This window comes from Mus caroli, chromosome 9 (assembly GCF_900094665.2).
Source record: "Mus caroli chromosome 9, CAROLI_EIJ_v1.1, whole genome shotgun sequence".
NCBI lineage: Eukaryota > Metazoa > Chordata > Mammalia > Rodentia > Muridae > Mus > Mus caroli.
In genome coordinates, this window is record NC_034578.1 from 5,739,345 (window position 1) to 5,763,829 (window position 24,485).

The window sequence follows — 24,485 nt, forward strand, 5'->3', positions numbered from 1 at the left end:
GTGTTAATTTCTTCCTCCCCACCCTTCTTCACAGCCATCTACTTCTGCCTTCTCCTCTTTTCTCTAGTCTCTGTTGTGTCAAAGAACAAATACATATAGAAAGTTACTAGATATTTCCAAGTCTAGTAGACTTGTACTATTTTGTATCCAATAATATTTAAAATAGTCTCTGTCATATGTAAACTACTGAATTGGTTGCACAGAGATATAGGGGCTCGGGTAATTTGAAAACCATCCAGATGTGGGAACATTGTTCTCCAAACAATTGTAAGCCAACCATTGAAAGTATCATTCATTTGTTACATACTCTGCATTATGCTAGACACTCTCAAAGTGGATATAGTGTCCTCTCTGCTGTATGAGCCTAGAATTAGGTAGTAGAGAAATGTCTATAAGTAAATAATCATGCTCTCCTTGCTAATAAGTAGAGGTGACCAGTGGTGCTAAGAAAGCCTGAAAGAGTGCATAATTGTAAATATGTGGCAATTGTACCCAGCACAGTGTGACTGCCTCTTACTAACGAAAAAGCTGAACAATGCCTTTAGCACATAATCTCCACACCTGATTCCATTGAGTCTGCTGCTGTGAGAAGCAATGGCTCATAAATTGACCCATTTCTACTTGTTTTTTTTGTTTTGTTTTTTTCTTTTGCCATAGTTATAGATGTTCAAGTTGATGTTAGGGAAGATATCTATGAAGACTATTTGTCACAGGATTTTCCTTGTCCAATTACATTAATGTAGAAAAGGCTTGTTATTGGACATGGAAAGGGGAGGCAGAGCTAAGAGTTGCAAAGATAGGGATCGTCTGAGAGGAAAGAGAGAGGAAGATGGCGGCAGACATGAATCAGTATGGCTATGACCAGCCACAGGTTGTTACAATATCATAAAGGTTAGAATGAAATAATTTGTCTAATCTAGGTGGGCAGCTTTTCTCATTATCAATTGGCTCTGAAATTATTGTATTGGCATCTTATAAATTATAATTTGATTGATACATAAATCTGATTGATTAACTACAAGCTTTCAGAGCCTCGATTTTACCAGGTTACTGGGTGTTGTGATATGCAACCACAGGGTTGGCGGTTCCGTTTAGTTACTAGAACGTGGGATCACTGGCTACATGGGTCTATGGCTGAGGAAGAACTAGTAGCCTCAGGGACAAGTGAATGAGGGCTAGGAACACAGTTATCGGGCTCAGCAGGGATTAGCTGGAGAGAGTAGCTCACCTAGAACACACCATTATATTTCCCGAAACAATTATTACAGTTACCTTTTATTTATTTTATGTGTGTAGGTGTGTGTGGTGGTTAGAGGACAACATGAAGAAAGTAAATGCTCTTTTGACCTTGGTGGCATTTCTACCTGCTGAGTCATCTACTTAGACCTTATGGAGATTTTTGAACCCAAAATAATAGTGCGTAAAGTTTTAACAAACGTTTTCCACATGAAGCTATCACGATCATAGTAACTATTCTCTGGCCTACTTGACATATTAACCTTTATGTAGCTGACAGGAGAGAAGATAGAAGTCAATAAAAACAGAATTATTTATTAAAAAGGTCTATTGTTACAAGAACAGTACACAGAACTATTATCTTACTGTGCCCTCCACATGATATATACCATTATATATAGTATATATACAGATTGTATATAACATACTTAACAGTTTGACACAGAGTCCACAGTGCCTTCAGTTACATATGCAAAACATTGGCTGTCATGAAGTGTCTCATGTTAAGGAGAACTGTTTTCTTATGGTTCAGTGTGCCCATTGTATTGTAGAAAAATACAGTCTCTGCAGTGACTTAAGACTGTGCGGTTACCATTCCACCAGAGAAAAGGTTTACTCAGTACTGTTGTTGGAAAATAATATTCCTTGACAGGAATGTTGTTTGCTTGCTACAAAATAACAAATGTGGGATACAGAAATACACATACAGTGAAAACCTGCTTTATTTTAAATAGGTTCATGATGCAAAATACTTATTTTGTGCATATTGAATAAAAATACCACACATCTCTGACTTCTGAGAGAATATAACATCAGAAATTCTATATGTGGATATTCAGGCAATTCTTTGATAATATTGATTAATTAGAATTTGCCATGTTGTGACATTTTTATTTTACTGGGTTTTGTTTTAGTAGAATTTAGTTAAGAAGTTGATTCTTAAAGTTTTTTGAGTAATCTAAATGAGAGCATCAATAAATGAAGAAAATGTCTCAATTTACCAATTATGAAAAACATATTCTTCTAAAAATATCATTCTACATTTGTTTTTCAGATGCATGATTTGTTCCTGCAGTGACACCATGCTTTGGGAAGCTCAGCTTTCGCTTTTATTGGTGAACTTCAGCCTCTCCTACTCCCCTGGATGCACATGAGAAAGGCCACGTGGTTTGATTATTCATAGGCTTGAATAGTCACTCTCTTAGTATTTACTGTAACAGTCTGTTGACTAAAATAATCTTTTTATATTGACTTTCCTTTACTAAAGAGCTCTCTGGGACAAAATTCTCTCTAAACAGAATGTGAATAACTGTTTAGAGAGTTATAGTTATGCAAAGAGTTATACTGTACCCTGAAACCCCTTTTAGGATATTCAGGATAGACTTCCCCAACTGACATTTACCTAAGCTCAGTGTTTTCATTTTGTTTGTTATTAAAGATGTAAATAAAGTTAATTGCCTTAGATCATATAAAGACAAAGCAATAGAATCTACCTTGTGTCCCTATATGAGAATTGCCCATGTAACCAGCACCTTCAGGTTCTTTCTTGAAAGTGAGGCTATCTTCAGTATCATTTCTGGATTCATCATAAGTGTGAAACGATCCTGATGTGTCCTTGTGCTCTGTGTCCTATCACACACTCAGGAAGTAGGATGATCTCACTTAGCTTGTCCATCAATTATCTCTTAGAATTAATCTAACTCCTCAAATTAGTCAATGGAGAAAGTTCCATGGAATTCAGCAATGCAGACTTTGGCTAGACCAACTGAACTGCTGTGGCCATGCTGTGTTTACACAACTCAATTTTAAGAACATCGTTGAACCTAAGAAACTCTCTTTATTACGATAGCTGGGAAACATTGGTGACATATGATAATAACACTGTCGTAAAAGTCGGAATTTTTTGTTTGAGTAATTTGCTTCATTACTTCTTCCATCAGCTTGTCTTATCCTTACAATCATTTTCATGTAGAAGAAAGTCTTGCCCTCAATTCTATGTCTGTCTTGACAGCAGGTAGAGAAATGGGTTATCCTGTCCCATGCTGTTTACATTTTTACATTAGCACCTGTGGTTTGTGCTGCTGCTGTTTTCAATAGTCATTATTTTTGTGACGTTAAACTATCTTTAGACATTACATGTGGACTGTGGTTGCTGTTAGGCCACATGTTACTCCATGGGACACAATAACTCAGTTTGTATTCACTCTCTATTTAGCTTCCTCTAATTTAAATTCCCTAATACCTTACTATAGAGCACATATACAATGGCCTATTGAAAAAAACCTTTCTTTTTTTTATTCAGTCATACAACAGCTTTTGAGAATTCTTTTACGTATTTCCCCTATCATGGACACCAATAACTGAAGGGTTTTTTTTGTATATTTCCTGCTGGTTTTGTATTGAAGCAGTGATCTAATGGGAAGTTTGAAAAACACTAGACACAAAGTCTTGAGAAGATGTTTCTTCTCTTGGGTTTGTGTTTGACTTTGAGCAGGCTATAGAGACCACCTCAGCAATGGATGGATGACACTCAGAGCCATTAAATAGAAAAATCAAATCCCAACATATTAAAAAGTTTAAGAATACATCTGACAGAAATTACCTGTGCTTACAAAATTTCATTACATACAATCTGCATATTTTATTGGACTAAGAACTGTCCTCTCCATTTACAAAATCCCCAGAGAAGCCTGATGGGTAACTCCTATTCTCCCCCAAAACTCCTGAGAGGGCACCATCTGTAGTCCCGTGTGTGTGTTCAAAGCTTTTCTCAGGAACCCAGTCTCCATTCATTCTGCGTTCTGTCTGCTGCCGCTTTCTCAAGCTAAAGCAAAGAAAACCTCACTGCATGAGTAGCTTTCACCAGGAACTGGAAGGAAGCATCAAAGCCAAGAGCAGTGTTACTGAGGACCACTTGGAGAGAGAGTGCAGGGTTGACTGAGCGCTTGTGATTTTCCCACCTGTGAACAAAAGAGAAGCCTCCAATGAAGCCACTTGTCAAATAAACGTTCTCAGGCATGATGGGCGACAGGACTGGTCCTCTGTCCCATGGCACTGCTCTGCTATGGAATAAGGCATTGTCTGAGGTCTCTGCCTTCACAAGAAAGGAGAATTTTATCTGAAAAAATGTATTGAAAAGCTAAACAACTTCTAACAAACAAACCTAACAATGAAAATGGTTGATTTTTACTAGTGGTGCACAGGTAGGAAGTATTTTAAGGGAAAGGGATGGGAATGAAATCATTGTTGTCAAGCTTAAATGGTTCAAGAACTGGAAAAAGATAATTAGTATAATGAGTATGATGAGACATGAATTCATAATATTCCACAAATAATAAAATTTAATAAAACACTTTATTTACTATAGTCATGGTTTTCAACTATTTCAGCAGAGCAAGCTTAAATTCTATCTTTCCAGAGCTGGCAAAAAAAGGGGCAATCTTGTATCTATGATTCGTACACTTAGAAGTACTTTCATGAGATCAGGTTATCACATGCAGTTGAATGAATTGAACTAACTGGTCTGAGTTGATTGATCTGAAGTGGTTTGAAAACTCATAATGCTAGTAAATTAAGAGCCATTTTAGACAGTAACTTCAGGAATATCTGTTGAAGCTAGAGCTACTTGGAAATATCAGAGTGATTGATGTGACTACATCCTATATGCCAAACATGTTAATAAACCTTTAATACATACTATCTTTCATGATCCTTATAATAGTCCTATGTGGCAATATAGCATGATCTTCCTGTTGCAGATGAGAAAAAGTACTACTCAACAGTTAGTGAAAAAAGAGCCCATGAATTTTGGGGACCATAAAGAGGAATATATGGGGTCTGCAGGGAAGAAAGGCAAGGGAGAAATGTAAATATATTATAACCTATAAACAAAAAGTATAAAGAAAATAAAAAAATGAATGTGATTAAAGTACTGGGTTGACTGACGATTTGTAGGTCTGGATGCTCCCTGGATTTTGTCTCTCAAAACAGTGACTTAGTTTTCTTTCTTGTTGCTGTGATGAAATAACCCAGACAAAAGGTGAATTAAGGAAGAAAAGCTTACAAATCTATAGTATAGTTTGCTGCTGCAGACAAGTCATGATGGCAGAAGTTTGAAATAGCTAGTCATTGTGCATGCGCAGTTGAGAGTGGAAAGACATGAGTGCATGTGTGCCTGCCTACTACTCAGCAGTCTTTCTACTCCCATACAGTCCAGGATGCCCTGCTAGAATATGGCAGGGTTACATATACATATGGTTTTATCCAATAGGCTGGGTCTTCCCACATCAGTTACAACAGGTTCCCCACAGAAATGACTATAGGATAACCTAATCTGGAAAATTCTTCATTAAAGTTATCTTTCTAAGTCATTCTAGATTATATTTAGTTGACAAAGATCATCACAGAGACTGAATCTGGGTTAAAATCTTAAGAATAAAAAAATTACCCACATTTTAAAATGGTTTTTCCAGTTATTTTGTGTGATTGGATGAGCGTAGTGACACCATGAGTGATTATATATAGTTTCGTTATAGACAAAGAGTTTGAATGTATTCCCCACATATTTCAGAGCAAAAGAATAATTTTGCTGCTAAACCATATATGCAAACATCCATGCATGCATGCAGAATGGTTAGTCTTTATCTCTTTGTCAATTTGTAACATTGATGTGACAGTAACTTCATCCTGTGCAAAATATATTGATTGTACAATGCATGACCATATGTGAGTCATAATAAGAAAATTAAGTTTGATGACAGACCTGGATAGAGTGGCATGGGCTGAAATAAATAAAACATGTCCAGTTTCCATGATGGTCTTGTGAAGTCAGCATTAATGATGCTGAGTAAAGTCTGCTAATTAGATATGTTGTCTTAACACATCCAAATAAATAAGGTGAAAGCCAACCACAAGCCAGCAGCAATGCGCATTAAGATGCATCCTGACTGGAAGCCATCCGTCTGTTTCACCTGGGCAAGGCTTTTCAACTTCTAAAACCTTTGTTTTTGACCATATAGAATGAAACCATGCCTCAGTTGGGTTTTATGTGGCTAAGTTAGATAAAATAATGAGATTTTATTTCACTGAAGTTTAGGAATTGCCCAAATAGCTATTTTCATAGGTATTACAAGTTGATTAAAACATGAATGGAAAAAATCAAAGCCTAACTTGTGACTGACCTTATTCAAATGACTCAACAGCCTCTGTGTTTAGATAAAAACGAACCTCTCCAACTCAACACAATGAAATTCTCAACTCAAAAGATGATGTATTAGATGTGAAATGTCCAAGTGGCTAGACACCAGTAGGGGAACTAAGACTGGATCTCTAGCACACTACAGAAAGCTGGGCATGGTGGGATGCATCTGTGGTTTTACTTCTGTTTTGCTATAGAGGTGGAAGCTGTGGATACTGTCAGTACCCTGTGGGAATTGCTGATAAGCCTAGGTGGCCAATACAGCAAACTCTGGGTAAAGTAAGAGATCCTGTCCTCAGAAGAATGGTGGAGCTTATGTGAGCAGCATCACATCAGGTCTGAAATATACTGTTTTTCAATAGTTATTTACAGTTTGACTTTTCCAACCTTGCTTCGCCCCTCTTCTGCAATGCTTTCCATTGGCTGAGGGAGAGTCAATTTTCTTTAGGGATGTTGCCCCATACTCCAGTAGATAACCCCTGCACAACATTGCTGCATTGAGTAGACTCAGTGGGTTTCAAAAAAGAGTACCTAATATTGGGGTGAAAAATGGAGGTAGTATGAGCTAAGGGAGGAGTTGAAAGGGGGGAATGGAAACAGGGTTTGATAATTACTTCATATTCAGATAGGAAATGCTTAAACATTGCAAAGAGAAGTTGGAGAGTGTGGTGGTGTGGATAAGAATGGCTCCCATAGGCTCATAGATTTGAATGTTTGATTACCAGTGAGTGGCACTATTTGAAAGCGTAGGAAGTGTGGCCTTGTAGAGTAGGTATGGTCTTGTTGGGGGAGTGTGTCACTTGGCATGAGCTTTGATGTTTCAAGTGGATTTGGATCTAGAACTCTCAGCCAATTCTCCATCACTGTGTCAGCCTTCACGCTTCCATGCTCCCTGCCATGATGATAAGGGACTAAGTCTCTGAAACTACAAGCAAGCCCCAATTAAATGCTCTCTTTCATAAAATTTGTCATATTCATTGTGTCTTTTCACGAGTACATGACTGAGATAGAGAGCAATAGAGGAAAATACTAAACACCAACATTGGGCCTCTAGATATATATGTGCATATGTACACATGAGCACACACACACACACACACACACACAGTGATATGAGCTAAAATGCTATGTTGGTGTTAGTAGAAGCTTGACCCTTGAGTTATCTCTCAAGCTGCTCTTGAAAATTCAGAACCTCACAGGAATGGCTTAATTGCAAATTACTCAATGTGAAGACATTATTACCAGTTTTACTGTCAAAAAAATGAATATTTATTTAAAAGAAGCATAAAATATATGATGTTTTATGTGACCTCAAGGTATGTTAATTTTTAGGTCTGGATGTCTGAGAAAGTCAGAATTTCCACTTCTTGTGAGAGTCTTTTCATTTTATGGTTTGTTGATTCATTTTTGTTTTTCAAGACAAGGTCTCTGTGTCTGGCTGTTCTGGAACTTGTTCTGTAGACCAGACTGGCCTTGAACTCAGGGATCAGCCTTCCTTTGTTTCCAGAGTCCTAGGATTAAAAAATATGTGCCACCACACCCATTTCTGTTTTTGTTTTATTTTGTTTAAAAGGACCATTTGTCGTACCATATATATAATTTACGCAGATTTCTAGATATTTTTATCATTTATACTTAACTATTATTTTAACTATTATTTGTTTAACTTATGAAACTATATATCCTCTCTCTCTCTCTCTCTCTCTCTCTCTCTCTCTCTCTCTCTCTCTCTCTTTCTACCTACCTACTTCTCTTCTCTTAATCTATATCTTCCCTCAGAGATTTGAGGTGGTTAGATTACTGAAGATATGACTTGTCCTTTCTCTTAAATTTACCAATATATGGCCCCTAAAAATGGGGAATTTTATTCTTTAAAAGTATACAATTTTTATTTGTGGTCTGGGAATTTCATGCGCACATTCAATGTATGTTGCTCACATTCCCTCTTTTCAAAGGAGGGGCCTAAGGTTGTGCTGGGTGCACAGGCTCTTCTCAGTCACACTCCATGCTTTTTGAATGGTAAACTTTCAGTCTGGAATTTGGATTAATCAAGCACTGTGTCAAGAGCTTTCCTTCAAAGTCCAGGGTTACTCTTTCCTCGGCTCTATTTGCTATCATTCTCTGTCTGAGTCATCAAAATAAAATCATGAACACTGCCTTTGGCTTGTTTCTATGTGATGAATGTATTCATGAGATAAGCCACAGACAGAGCCTTCTGTGGCATCACGAGGCATGCCCTTTGCTTTTGAAATTGCAGACAAATAAATCATTATACACTCACCCATTACATGGTAACAGTAATGAAGACTGCAATATGTCATAGGTTTAGAACTCAATAAATATTAGTTTTAAAATATAAAATACTTCCCTGTACGTTCCCTTTCTAAATTTTTTTTTTTTTTTTTTTGGTTTTTCGAGACAGGGTTTCTCTGTGTAGCCCTGGCTGTCCTGGCACTCACTTTGTAGACCAGGCTGGCCTCGAACTCAGAAATCTGCCTGCCTCTGCCTCCCAATACGTTCCCTTTCATTTCATAGAATAATCATGCTAATAGAGATGCAGGTATACTAAACAACTTTTAAAAGCCAAGTGGCTAGTTATTACTTAGCCCAGGTTAGGCAAAGAACTTTATAAACAGTGTGTACTGATGAAAACATCACCTGCTTTCTAGTTTGCAGGTGTCATTTATGCTGATTGCAGAATGGCATGGAATTCAAAGAAGAAAAATACCTAAAAATTTTCTGAATTCTGCCATCCTTCAATATCAAAAAGATTTAGGACCTCCAGTGTCAGTGAAGTCTACTAAAGTGAGCCTGCTATGTTGAACTTACCTGAATATGAAGGTACCTTGATTTGGGAGCTAGCTGTTCCATCTCCTCCTTCACTGTACGCTCGAACTTCAATAATGTAGACTCCAGCCTCAGGTAGAGGCACTACTGCTTGAGGTTTCTGTGTCTCAATAACTTGACCTTTGCTGTGACCCTCTTGCCTATAAAAAACCTGTGGGCAATAACAGAGGCTTGAATTATTTGTTATTCAGTTGGACATTGTAAATATTTCTTCACTGACTACTATACATTACACTCTGAGTTAGGTACTGCACTCCACTGCTTTGACACATGAGCAAATGTGCTGCAGATATAACACACTGAGCCAGAAGTATATGTAGGGGCACAGGTAATGCAGAAAGAGAGTATTACCTGTGTAGATTCAAGGGAAGAAGTTGAAGTGCCTAAGCTCAGTGTTTGAAGATAAATTGAAAGCAGACATGGTGGTTCACACCAGTAATCCTTGTATTTGAGAGAGCATGGCAGAAAAATTGTCCTTAGTTCAAGGCCATCCTGATCTACAGCAACTCAGTAAAATAACAATAACTAAAATATCTACAAATACATACAGAATTTACCAGATGAAGATTTCCAGATATAAGAGATGATTGAAAATAAGGAAAAAATACCCTCTTAAATAAGAAGGCATGGTATTCTTGAAATGGATAGGACACATGAAAAACAGAACTAGATTAGAGAAGTAGGTAGTAAGAAGTCACGAATAAAAGTTGAAGCCTTCTCATTAAAACCTAGCACAGGAGCTGATGCTCTCCCTGCTCATGGTGGTCCCTCTAAAATCAGTGACACAATTAGCAGTGACAATTGAGGGTGACATGTACTAGAAGACAACATGAGCTTGGAGACACAGCAAGGCACAGGATGACATGGAAGCTCCCCAAATGGAAAGTATAAGGAGAAAGTTGCTAAACATTTAAAATAAAATGCTAAATGTAGGAAATGACCATGAGAGTCAAAATTTTACTCTCTCTCTCTTTTTTTTAATTTTAGCAGAGGTTTTATACTGATTAAATTGCATTCGGATGACAGGGGGTTAAGAGTTAATTTTGACATGTGTCCATAATTTCACAATTCAAAACACTTGGATAGAGAACAGAAACACAAATCTGGACACAATATTGTCCTGTTGTTCACATAACTGAGGCTACAGAGGCCGTGAGATCCTTCATAAAGGTTGTGGCTAACTAGGATGGGGAATTCCTTAGGTGGTTGGTTCATTGGTTATTTTCGAACTGTTTAGTATGCTATGCTCTTATGCTTTTGCCTCCAATAATAGTCTATTATGGTGGGAAGGGTATAATCACCAAACAGCAGCACTTAAGATACACTAATGCATTTTTATTCATTCCCATTGTTTGTATGCATTTTCATAATTATTGGTGTTGTGATTGCCTTGCCTAATGGGAATAGCAGTGGTTTTGTCATTATGCAAATATGGATTCAAAACAATCTTCTCTGAAGCCAAACTAAACCAATACCCCAATCTACCTGACTGGGTAAATTACTGACCTATCCCAACCCAAATCCACTCTTTGTTTGTAGAAATAGTACCTACTATTTCATAATTTTCTCAGGAGAGCAGAAAGGGCAAAAGCATATGACAAAAATCAAGCATGGGACCTGATCACACAAGATAGTAAGAGAAACTCAGCTCTATCACCACAATTGTTGACTGCTATGTAACATTGTTTAAATGTCATGTTCTTGAAGCAAAATAAATCACACACATATGCACACACACACACACACACACACACACACAAACACAAACACTCAAGTTCATATAGAAAACATGGTTTGATTTTGAACTAGCTTGCATGCGACAAAATAAACCCTAGAAAAATCAAACTTTTGGGTGAGCAGGGTGAAATGTTCAGGTTTGTGTGCATATGAATGCAGAAGCAAGAGGTCAACCTGGCGTGTTATTTTCCAAGAGCTGTCCATGTGCCATCTTTTTTGAGACATAGTAATTCACTGGGACTACAGGCTCACATATGCAGATGGGCTACCTGACTATCAAGGTCCAAGGTGTCATATCCTTTGACCCATTAAGTCTCTGTTGAAATAGAGAAATATGGGTGTGGGTGTTCCAATTTCATCAGATGTGAAAGAACTCTCAGGGCACAAAGCTCTCAGGTAACAGAAGGTCTTAGCTCACAACTAAATTGTGAAAGCAAGAGAAAATCTCAATGTACATTGATGGGCCATTTGTAATTAGTAAATTTTGTAACTGATTAGTGCTTACACTTCCTAGCTATGAATCAGTTTGGAAAGTAGAGACAGAAATATATAGTAAAGGGGACTTTAATCTAGAAAAAAAAAAAAAAGAAAGAAAAGACTTTCTAGGCACAGTCAGAAAGTGATAAATGTTTGTCTTCTGAGTCATAGCATGGGGCTCTTGCCCTGAATTCATTCAGACAGCCTGAGTCTACTCTGAGTATAATTTTCTGGGGAGAAAGGAGGACTTTGTAAGATCAAAAGTCCCACTCTCAATTTCCTTAAATACCAAGATACCTCTAACTTGAATTTTCCAAGAATGCCAGAAGGAAACTCTGGTTTAATAGTTTAGCGTGGCATTACATGATCCCGTAGAAAGGAAAATGTCTAGTGTGTTCTACTTTGTAGATCTTCCATGTTTATGGGCAGATGGTATGTCAAGACCCTGGTATCACTCTCAGCCTGGTTATAAACTTTCTGGAATAGAGCTAGAATCACACAGGAGGTATTGCTCCCCATTCCTTCTGAGTACCACTTATGTTTGCATGCACTTGCCTGCAGATGTCTAACCACAGTATGGAGACCCATGCCCAGACTGAGTTATTCTCAGAGTCATGTTCCAAGTGTGTGTTCTCTAGGTTACATCTCTTTGTTCATGTTCTTAGTTATTGTTTCCTGCTATATTTGTTTTATGGTGCCTGTGTCAGGAGAATACTGCACTATGCCCACTGAATAATGGGAAGCCTTCTTATCAAGGGTCTTTTTGTGTCCACAGTTTTCCTGAGCTAGCGGAAGTTTTAATAAGGCTTAATTGCAAAAGAGTGAGTGGGAAGTCTGACTCCACATGTTATTGGCAGCTTCCTTTATCCAGCTCTTTTCCCTCAGGAATTTAAGGGTGTGTAATTCATTGAAGAAAATGAAAATAAAAATGACATTTCACAACATGTTCCTACTTTTGTGCATGTATACAACTAAAATGAGCTATGTTGGAGGCTCTTCCCCAGCAAGAAGATATTCTAAAGTGACAGTGTGGTCCTCACCAATAGAAAATAGGAATTGTCAGTTTCTATTATTATTATCCTTAACATTTTCCCCCTTAGTAGTGTAGTCTCCTCCAATAAAAAAAATAGCAACTATATTTCAATATAGGTTTCTTAAACACCAAATTATTTTGTATAAATTATCTAATCCTTAAGATAATGGTGTAGCATAAATAATGCTAATGCCATTTTTACCAGTTTTAACTGACGAAAATGAAACTCAGAAGTTTAAGAATATTATTCAAAATTATGCAAGTAAGATTTGAACTGAAGTCTGTCTGACTTGACTTATCGTTATCTGTTATAATCGTTATCTGTCACATCCCAACACATAGCGAAGTCATGCTGAAAAAGACAAATATTGGATACTAGCCATAAACAAGATAATTGTGTGAGATGTTTCTGGCTGAGTTGAAATTACTGAACTTATCCAGCTCTTCTAAGGGTGTTGAGGATGAGTGTTCTTGTCTTCACGATGCTCCACATTGCTGGGAGATTCCTCATGGCATCCAAAGTATAGGGGTTGAACAAATACAAACACACTGGGCTAGATGGTAGCAAAGAGATCTGAGTGTCATTGGGCATGCTGGTTGATTTAATTGCTAATTTGACACAACCCGGAATCACCTGGGAAGGGAGTCTCAATAAGTAATTATCAAGTTCAAGCTTGCCTGTGGACATATTGATGGGGGGTTTTCTTGGTTGTTAATTGATGTTGAAAGATCCAACCAATTCTGGGCTATACTATTCTTCAGGCAAGAATTTCTGTTACTGAAATATATATACATATATAAATATATATGTGTGTGTATATATATATATATATATATATATCGAAACAATGTACCTGAAAGAAAGCAAACAGGAAGGATCCACAAATATATTTTCTCTGGTTTTAAGTGTGGATATGATGGTTCAAGTTTCTGCTTTGGCCTGTCCTTTACAGTAGAATTAGGAGCTCCAGACTCACTTTCTTCTTTAAGTTGCTTCTGTTTGGTATTGTATAACAGCCCCAGAAATGAGATGGAACTAGAATACTTGGGGAATTGTACACCCAGCTCAACATAGTCTCTTTAGCCATTTAGAACTCAGGCTCTCTGGAGGAGCGCTTAAGATACCAACCTTCTAGGTAGTCATGTGAGCTTTGTGTTTGTATCATGTGTTTTCAAGCATTCTACATTGCTTTTCTAATTTGCAAGGTTGTTTGTCTATTTCTTATGCTGTTAGATTTGTTCTTTAATGGTCTGCCAGTACTCTTAAAATACTTTCCCCTTATTATTAAAGAGTATACCTGCTTTGAAGGGTGAGTTCAAAGGATGTGGTCTCTTAGTGGAAGATGTGAAAATAGGAGAGCTTATGGAAGGATCCAGAAAATGATCCAACCACCTCCTCAAAAGATGAAATTGTATATGTCTGAGGATTAGAGTCAGTGCTGAGTATGTGTATGTGTTTCAGTGTGAGACTGTCTGTGATCAATATTATTTTCAGTTAAGAAACACTGTAAGTTGCTTTTTGTATTAGTAGAAAATGGCTTTACACATATTCATGAATATATATGGATATATATTCTATTTGTAAATGTGTCTGTTGTAAGTTTAAGACTTCTACTACTTTATGCACAAAATATGTCAGTATTTTTGGTTGAAAACCAAAATCATAATGGTTGTTAGCCTAAATATTGACATGAAAAAAATTTCAAACCTATCATAAATAATATTCAACTGGTAATTCTGCACAGAATTCAATGTTAAACTCTGATGATATGAAACAGAAGTTAGAAATTAGGACACATCAACCCATATGTCGTATATATTTTTAAACAAAGTTGTTTGTCAGGTTGTGTAGAGATTTTCACGCCAGACTGCCTATAAATCCAAGGCAAGATACCCATGAAATGTGTCCTTTTGTAGCCCGATGTTTCTCTATGCAATCCTTCCTATTTGATGTGCTCGCCTTAGTACTTTACTCTTCTGTTTTATTTTTGTTTTTAACAGAAAACCATCCTGTTCAGTTTTAGAGGCCCAGGTTTTGTCATCTGCCAACAAAGTTTACATTCCAGGGTCCTGCAGGTGCTACAGGGCTGTGTGCATTCAGACTGAATTCAGGATCCTGTTGTTTTATTCTACTCTTTTCTTTCAGATGCCTTGTGGTTTTGGAACTGAGTTTGGCTGTTGCCTCCCACACCACAGGCAAGCATTCATTCTTAGACAGACACAATACAATCAAAAGGTCTTTCATATGATCCAGTTGTCTGGCATGGATTTGCCAAAAGTATGTCTCTAAGTTGAGACATCTCAGAGATAATTGCATATCAGTGATGCTATCCATGCTAGATAAATTATGGAAACAATTTAGATGTGCAACATCAGAGGACTGGATCAGGGAAATACATGCAATGAAATTTCCTTTTCTCTATGTCGTTTGCAGGAAAATGGATGCCACTAGAACAAATTGTGTTAAGCAAGTTAAGCCAATTGCACAAAGACAAATGCCGTATTTCCTTCCCATTCGTGGGTCATAGAGTCTTCTATAAAAATATAAAACAAAATAAAAAACCATGAATGTATATATGAAAATAAATTAGAAGTAGAATTGTTTAAGGCAGTGGTTCTCCACTAGGGTAGCATGACCCCTTTGAGGGTAAAATGACCTTTCACAGAGGTCACATATCAGATATTCTGCATACAAAATATTTACTTTGTGATTTATAAGAGTAGCTAAATTAAAGTTATGAGGTAGAAACGGAAAAATAGCTTTATAGTTGGACAGGTGTCACAACAGCATGAGGAATTGTATTAAAGGGTCAGCCTTAGGAAGGTTGAGAGCTGGTGAAGGGGAACAGAAAGAGCCAATGAGAAAGGAATAGGTGAGAAAATGGACACTGATGGTAAAAGGAAAAAGGCTCAACCTATTACACATATCTATTCGAGCTAACACAACTAAGAAGAAAAGCAAAGACTTAGCAGTCAATTTTTGATGTCTCATTCACGTCCCCCCACTCCAATCCCCAATCACAGCCACAGTTCTGAGATATATGTTGTTCCAAGAATGAAGAGACACTAACCTTGTAACCCATGACTTCAGACTCATTGGCTAGGGGTCTGACTGGCTCCCAGTCTAGGGAAACCTGGGAGCCCTGCTGCTCCCACCGGAGGTTGCCAGGCGGCTCCCTAGGGGCTGCAAGATAAACACACCAAAGTGAACCACTAGCTGAAAAGCCTTTCTTCCTTTCAGTCCTGAGGATTCCTGCCTTCCATGTGCCTGGTAGTTGGCTGGCTCCATAGGCTTCCCTCCAGCTGGAATCAGAGGAGGGGGGTTTTGCTCCAGGAGTGTCATTTTTAATAGCTACTCCACTGAGCTTTTGAACTTGAATCCTTTTATCTCCCTTCTGTGTCAAAATCGCTTAGCCTTGTTTCACAGGATGATAACCTTTACAGACTGGGAATGGGAAAAATTTTTGAGCTGGTTTTGGAATTCAGATCTGAGCTCTGAAACAAGGCTCCCTTCTCTGCTTATTATGCACTTTGCATCGCTTCTGATCATGTGGCTTTCAAACAAACAAAATCCCAGGTCACTTACGGTGCCTCTTTGTGGTGGCGCTTGCTTCCCTGCTGGGTGGCCCATAGCCGGCTCCATTGTAAGCCCTGACTGTGAGGTGATAGAGTGTGTTGCCTTCCAATCCCGTCAACATGACGAATGACTCATTCCCTCTGGTTCGGACTGTTTCTACGGAGTCTTCTGGCTCGGTATCTTTCCAGTAACTAATCTGTCAACACATTATAACAAGACAAATTAATTTTAAAATTTCCCCGGGATTGTGACTGCCTGACATACTTACCCTATTTCCCTCCTGCTCACCATCCCCTCCACCCACCCACGTTGCTAGAGATCAAATCCCTGAAAGAAATTGCCTCTGAACCCCTCAATTTACAGCCCTAAGCTGTAACGCCCCTAAATGCCTTGATTTCCCCTCTGAGTGTACTGTATTTTGGGAGTGCTACCGATACCAAAACACGTTCTGGTGTTAAAGAAGAATCAATCCAGGATGGAAGAACAATTTACCAGGAAACAATGGAGAAATTATCTGGAAAACCATTACTTTGAAATACCAAATGAAGGTAAATTACAGCATCTTACATTAATTAAACAAAGTGTAATTAGAACACCCATGATGCCTTGGAGTGGGTTAAGTGGACTGAAATTGTGCTAGGTATGGAAAGGGGTCACACTGCAGCTGTTTAGGGCTCAGTTTGCTTGACGATCATTTATCTTTCCTCACTGATGTGACTCTGGTCAACTCTACTCCTTTGATACAATAGCGATGTTCTCCTGTGATGCTCTCCTCAGAACTTAACCTCTGTTAGTGGCTAACAGAACTTTAGCTGTCAAAGTTCAACAGGATATGATTCAAAAATGGCAGGGAAGGTATTACAGCCGCAGCAGGCAGCATCCTGAAAGATTATGCTCCAGACACATCTTAATTATGGTTATGGCAATGCCTCACCCGCATCCATCCTGTCTTCCTTCTGATGCACTGGCTTCTGTGCAGTTGAGAAGACCAGATGGCATTTTCTAGATTCTATTTTAGCTAAACTTGCTGGTCTGAAATGTGCGCAATGAGGAGTTACTTGGAATCTGGAGATTTTCTCCAGCATCTCTCCACTGGCTGTGGCATAGGAAGCCACTAAAGACTGTGATCTTAGTAAGGAACCTGAGCATCACTGTGGCATCTTGGGGACCTGAGCCAGTCTAGATGCTGGCTCAGGGAAGAAGCAAAAGAAAAGAAAGAAGACATTTATAGAATGCCACTGCAGTCTTTCCTGTTCCTTTTCTTCTTTTCACATGTGTATGGTATGTATGCCTGTGTGAAGGCATATTTGCATACATGTGGAGGCTCATGGTTAGTTTCAGGAATCGTCCTTGATTCCTCTTTATGTTACTCTTTGAGGCAAGGTATTTCTCTCAAATATTGAACTCATCAACTAGCTTGTCTTGCTAGGAAGCATGAGATCTGGGAGTCTGCTGTCTGCTGGAATTACTGTTGTATCACCACATACACCTGGCATTTACATTGCTTATGGGAATCCAAGATCTGCTCTTTTCGCTGCTACAGGCAGCACTTTTACTATGGAGTTGTCACTGTAGACCATCACTTAGACATAGACAACACCTTGTATTGTTTTGAACATGCTTAATAATATGAGCTAATGCTGCTTCCTCATCTCTAATACAGCAGTGTGAGTGTTTTCTAATCGATGCAAGCAACTTTGGTGCCCAGTGTGACTGATGAGGGTTCTTTTGAGTTTCCTCTTTGGAGATCAGTGCATCAGTTGTTTTTCTTCCTGTTGTGATTAAAATACCTGTTAAGAAGCACCTTAAGTAGAGAAGAGTTTATTTAGGCTTCAAAACTTAGAATTTCAACAGGATATGGCTCAGAATGACAGAGAAGGCATGCTAACTGCTGGGGGCAGCATCTAGTCACATTGCCTCAGGTAGTTAGAAACTAGGAAGAAAGCAGAGCTGTAAAACTTCAAGCCCCCACCCTCAGGGACCTGCTTCCTCCAGTGAGGTGCCACCTCCTGAAGGTCCCACATCCTCCTAACAGTGCTGGGAACAGAGTAGTCACACAGAAAGACTGGGAAACTTCATACTTCAGCAGGGAATGCCTGTAGTTTTGTCTGTAGACATGACACTGCATGGCCATCATATACCTTCCTTGTTACACTGAGGCTTTTGGTCACTATCTGTTGACTGGGTCTGTGCAGATGCAAAGTACACAGAGACAGAACATATAAGTTGTCACACTATTCTTCAGTGTAGTGCTTTTCTTTGCTGATAGAAAACCAACCTTTTTATTTCTAAGGCTCTCTTTCAGTCTGGGTGCTGCCACACTTTGAGTTTGGCCACTTGAAGCTGGAGCATGTGGTATGATGCCAGAAGTGAGCAGAAGGGTAAAGCATTGCCCTTTCTTTGCCAGCAGAGACATGAAGGCGCTTTTTTTCTTCTTTCTTCTTCCCAGCAGTCTTAACACATGTCTTGTTGCTCAGTCCCTGGCTTGATGTGGCTCAAGAAGTAGGCATATTGCTTGTACGTTGCTAATTCAAATCAGAGCAGACTCAGATACATTCTGGGTCTGGCAGTCATCACAGGGAACTTGAGATGAGGATGGCTTCCTTGGCATCACACAGTAGTAATCTCTAGTTATGACCTCCTAGTTAGCTTCTGGCCTTGATGGCTTGCTTTGAAAATCATAAGCTTTGTGTTTTGTATTTCTAGAGTTTGTTCTTGAAAGCCATTCTTGAGCAATCACACTGCATATGCTGCCTCACTTTTGCTAACTGTTTTCATACAATACACCTTGCTTAAAGGAGAGTTACCAGTTCTCCACAATTGAGCCCTGGTTGACATATATGTAAAGAATTCTAATTTATATATAAAAGAGGGGTAGTAAAATGATATCATCGTTTTAACCAATCTTCCCACAGAATTGGAAGAGAATACAGTCAAGTGAGTGAACTTCAGAAAAGTAGTTTTCTAAAACAGGAAGTCCCCATTCTATATTTCATACACTGCTGGCCCCACTATTCCCTATTCCGAAGACAACTTGTCTTTCTTGGACTCTGAGAATATTTGAACGGAAGAAAAAGTCCAAGTTATTTTCAAGCTGTGAAGTTGGCTGGAATGTTGCTAGTTGAATGAACGCTCATTTTTCTTTTCCTGTAATGCATTTGATTCCCTGGCTTCTGCCTCAATGTCTCTTAATGAGTTACATTATTTTAAATATAATTAAGTATGTTTTGATATAGTTGAATGATTAAATTAAGCAAATTGCAGATTTATAAAAATACAAATTTTGGATTTCTAAAAATTGGATGTAGGTTTAATATTTGGAGTAATCATTATAAAATCAAACATCTCAAGTAAAATAACAAATGCATGTGCTGATAAACTCATGAAAGAAAAAATTCTGTCCACCTGAACCAACACCTCATGCTTTAGATTCCCCAGAGAGAAATCTAGAAGTTGAGGCATGCTCTCTCTCCCTCAAACCCAATATCAGTCATCTGACAAATCTCTTTTTCTGCCTTTCAGAACTGGAATTACAGGTGGGTATCACACCCACCTGGTATAGGCTGTATTTGGGGATCTGAACTCCAATCCTTATTCTTATGTGGCAGGTGCTCCAACCACTGAGCAACTCCTCAATGCCACTAACTTTGACTTTTGATTAAAGTATTGCTGTGGCTAGCTCACAGCAGATTTTTTTTTTTTTTTTTGTATTCCATATCATCCTAATTCCCTAGACTAGATCCCAGAAGTGGGATTATGAACTTAAAAGTTAGAACAAAATAAAGCTTTCTAATATAAAAAATGACCTATTACATTTCAAAGAATTTGAACATTCTTTTGTTTTCAACGGAAATGCATAAACATAAAACATTTTCCATATTGCTACAAGCCCAAGGCAGACTGTGGCTTTGAAGTCAGAGGTTTATATTTAAACCTTGTGTTTGGTGTGTGTAAGGTGCATATGAGACAGTTTTCTTAGCATCTTTTGATTGTTTTAAATTTTATTATTTTGATCTTTTGTATTTTATCATGTTAAAATATCTACTTCATAAATAAGTGACATTCAGCTTTGTTAGTGTCAAGCAGAAATAAGGATTTTGTTGTTGTTGTTTAGTGTTTGAGGTTTGAGTTTTTGTTCACGTTTTTAGATATTTCTTTTGCAAATATTTTACCCTCTCTGCAACTCTGAGCTCACTAACCCAAATTCTTTTGTCCTTCACATCTGGCATCTCCTCTGTGTTGTTTTAAAAAAAAAAACACACATTTTTCTTGCACCTTTACTCTGTATTCTGAGATGACTTCTTAGGTTTTTACTTTGAAGCATCAGTTTATGTATCTAGCAGTATTGGGCCAGTGGTTAAGAGCACTGGATGTATTCCAGGGGATGCAGTTTCCAGAACCTACATGGCAGTGTGTAACCATTTTAAATTCTAGTTCTAGGGAATCTAATGCTCTCCTTTAGCTTTTCTGTGCACCAGGCATACATGCAACACGGGCAAAACTCCTATACACGGGAAATAATGAAAACATTTAAAAATATTTAGTAGTATTAACTTTGTATCTTACTGTTTCTAATGAGTATTTTATTTGACTATTTGGGTCCTGATTTTGAATGTGTTTTCTTCATAACCTGAGATGCTGTTTAAGTATAGAAAAGACTGTTCTCACTCATTTCCTGTAAACCAAGAACCATGAGCCTAGTGTTTTTCTTCTGGGTTAAAGCTTATTATCAACCTACCATCTATCTACCTATCTATCTATGTAACCTACCTGTTGCTATCATCTAACTTTTATGTATCATCTTGCCATATAACCTCTGTCTATCTCTATCTATCTATCTATCTATCTATCTATCTATCTATCTATCTATCTATCATCTATCTTTCAGCCTATCATCAATCAAATGTCTCATTTTGTGTCTATAATACATGTATCATGTATATATTCATCAGCCTATCACCTGGAAATACAGTCTGTCAATATTTATCTAACACCACATATCTCTATCATCAATCAAAAAGAACTTTTCATGCCAAAGAGTATGCTCGGGAAACACACATACAAGTAACATTAAACAATCTGAGCAGGTTATATTTAGGGATATATGTATATACATAATCATATACAGTACACGCAACAACAATTAGTGTAAAAAAGATAATAAATTTAAAGAAGAGAATTGAAGGATATATGGGAGAGTTTGCAGAAAGGAAAAGGAAGGGAGAAATGTAATTATACTATAATTTCAATTATAAAATAAACCCATTTATAAAAAATAAATATTTTTGAATTAAAGAAAGCACTTCACCAGTTCATTTATTATTTCCTTAGATTTTTGCCATCTTATATAATTACCAGTGTGATGTACCCTACTCATCTTAAAGCCATCAAGTATCTAAGGAAGATTTGAAGGCTTTCTTGATGGGGAGACTGCACCTGTGAGCTGGTTGCAGTGATGGTTGCAGTGAGTTATGCAGGTTGGTGTCAGATGCCTGACTGCCCCACAAGCCCCCACTATTTTCCCCCTGGAACAAAGAAAAGTCTCCTGAGGTCTGAGCTGAGACACAAAGCTTCATGTGCCTGCGTGCAGTTTGTTTCAGTGAAGCAAAGATAAAGTAGAGGGAGGCCAGAGGCTATTACATTGCTTGCTTGGACCTAGAAAATAGGATTTTGAGAGTGGGTCATTGCACAAAGATGAAGGGAAAGGAAAACATACAAAGCTCTGTGGCAATTTTACTTGATGCCGCTTGCTGCAATGGCAATGAGGTTGTCTTTTTCCTCAGGACTTCATGTGCAGTTTAAGGGGAACTAGGAACAGCTCGGTTTATATAATTCCAGATGATCCACTAGTGTTGCTAAATCTAACAGTCATGATTAACGGAAACTGAGGTTAGAAGGCAGATATTTCTGTGCCAATCTATTGATTGCTCACCTGAACCACTGTTTAAAAACACTCTAACCTTTCCTTGACCAGTGCTAAAATTACCTCTGTATGTGCCTTTGGCTTACGCAACATTCAACATCAGTATGGCCTTCTATCGAGATCTATAGAGTCTCAGACCAAGAGAACATTGCTACCACAGCAGATGAATTTGTTTTACTTGGCAAAGGCCAGCTTGCCTCAGTTTAGTTTGTCTCCAGCTTCCTAATCTTTTGATGTTAGTATTAAGTATATTGTTAAATTGGCTCTTCACACTTGATGGGCTGGCAGGCAGTGTGATTAAATTACATGCATAATAGTTGCTTTGTGCCCAGGTAATTTATCATAAAGGACACAATTTAATGAATCAAATAAGATAAATAAACAATGGTTAGTTAAGGTTTCAATATTTATGAGGCAATAGTGATTAGTGGATATGAAGTAGGAAGTTGGAAATGTGACAGGAATACCAATGGTGTCACTTTCTGAATCAATTCATGTTTATCCTTTTGAAATGCTCCTTTTACTATCTAAGAAGCAGTGAGAAGGGTTGACTGTACATAAAGTTGAATTTGTTCCTGATCTGTGTATTTCAGCACAGGCATTAGCTTTCTTCCATTCTTTACCATCTTTATTGAATTTTATTTAGAAAAATTCTTTTTATCTTATTTTTTATTCTATTTATTTACTTTGTGTATGTATATGTGTGTGTGTGTGTGTAGGTATCTGGCTGTGTGTGTGTGTGTATGTAGGTGTCTGGCTGCATGTGTGTGTGTATACATATGTATGTATATGTGGCTGTCTGTGTGTGTGTATATGGGTGTGCACTCATGTTCTGTGGCCCACATGTGACAGTCAAAGAACAACTTGAAGGAGCCCATTCTCTCCTTCCACCATGTGGATTCTGAGAAACAAACTCAAGACATGAGGCTTGATAGCATACACTTTTACCTATTGAGTCCCTGGCTTTCTTTACTAAATTTTAGAAAGATCCCAGTGAATAAGAAAATTCTGGAAGTATTTTATTATTTTTACTACCGTACTTTTCTATGCCCTGTGAGATGATATACACGCATAAGAGGCTTTAATGAAGGAAAAATTTTGACCTGAATGTTAATGTTTTAGTTAGAAAGTACTCATCTTGAAATATTTATGCACTTAATACTCTGCAATGCTATGATGCTTTGAGTGCCATCTTTGACTTTTATTTATTGGTAAAAGATCAAAAGTGGGAATCAGCAACACTGAGGCACATGAAAATGACCATTTTATACCAACTATGCTGGACACAAAAGGAGAGGAATGGCAGCTGTGGGCATTGATCACTGAGGACACAAACAAAGCAAATGAACAGTCAACATCCAATCCTGGCCAAGCTTTATAATTTTTGAAAGGTACCTGATTAAGCTTAATCAAAGTGGGTAGAAGGGAGGAGGAAGGAGGGAGAAAGTAGGGAGATAAAGGTTTTCACTGAAATTAAGTGACTTTGCAGGTCTGAGGATTATTCCATAGATGCCCACATGAGTAGAGCCGTCATGGGAACTCTGTCCCAGATGAGAACCAACAACCCTTCACCAACAGGCTAAATTAGCTGAAGCCGTTCAGCATTTAGCTGGAGTTGCAATAGGTGTGGCCTGGTATGGACTGTTTTGCCTGAGGGATCTCCTTCCTCTCTAGTCCCAAAGACTCTAGTGAGAAAACTTTGGGAAGCCCTACCAGCTGGGGGCATACACAGGAAGGTGGCTGTAGAAAAAGGAGCTTGGAACAGAAGGTGCATTCAAAAGTGAAAGACTAAGAAACAATAAGAACCCAAAAGTGAGTTCAGTTCGGCTGACATCCTGTGCAGATCCGGTAAACAGCCCTTTTATAGGGAGGGGCGTGGGCCCCTGGGAAAGAGAATGGTAGAAGCCAGTTATGCTTCGAGAAAGCCACATCAGGTTTCTGTCTTGAGCATGCTACTTTTGAATTTCCTGAAGCTAAAAATATCTGCTGGGGTAAAGAAACAGCCTAGTGAAGAGGTCATCCACAGAGTGGGAGAGAACCTTTGCTAGATATCCACCTGACAGGATTAATAAGAGTCAAAGAAACAAATGGCCCAATCAAAAGTGGGACCTGAGACCTGAACAGAGAGTTCTTAGAAAAAGATATAAAAATGGCTAAAAAGCATCTTTAAAAAAATGTTCGGTGCCCCGAGTAAATTAAAACACCTTTTTTTTTTTTCATCGTATTCCAGTCAGAATATCAAAGTTGAACAAAACAACCTACAACAAATGCTGGAGTGATTTGTTGTAAGGCCCAGTGAACAATGTTGGCAGAAATGTAAACTGCCACAGCCACTCTGGAAATCAGGGTGGTGATTTCTCAAAGAACTAAAAATAAATTTACCATACGACCCAGTTATACTTCTCCTTGGCAGGTGCCCAAAGGAATCTACATCCTGCTCCAGAGATTGCTGGTATAC

General features: G+C 38.1%; 1 protein-coding gene across 11 annotated transcripts in view; it reads right to left on the bottom strand.

The window, feature by feature from the left end:
- Positions 1-1,533: 1,533 nt before the first annotated feature.
- Positions 1,534-24,485, bottom strand: part of Cntn5 (contactin 5) — a 1,179,522-nt gene continuing 1,156,570 nt past the window's right edge. For all 11 annotated transcript variants that reach the window (XM_021171282.2, XM_029481828.1, XM_029481827.1 and 8 more), the window contains 4 exons: positions 16,114-16,300; positions 15,599-15,711; positions 9,263-9,431; positions 1,534-4,196 (listed from right to left, as the gene is read on the bottom strand). In XM_021171282.2, the coding sequence (XP_021026941.1) occupies positions 4,096-4,196; positions 9,263-9,431; positions 15,599-15,711; positions 16,114-16,300 (570 nt within the window). In that variant the 3' untranslated portion in view covers positions 1,534-4,095. The remainder of the gene's footprint in view (positions 4,197-9,262; positions 9,432-15,598; positions 15,712-16,113; positions 16,301-24,485) is intronic.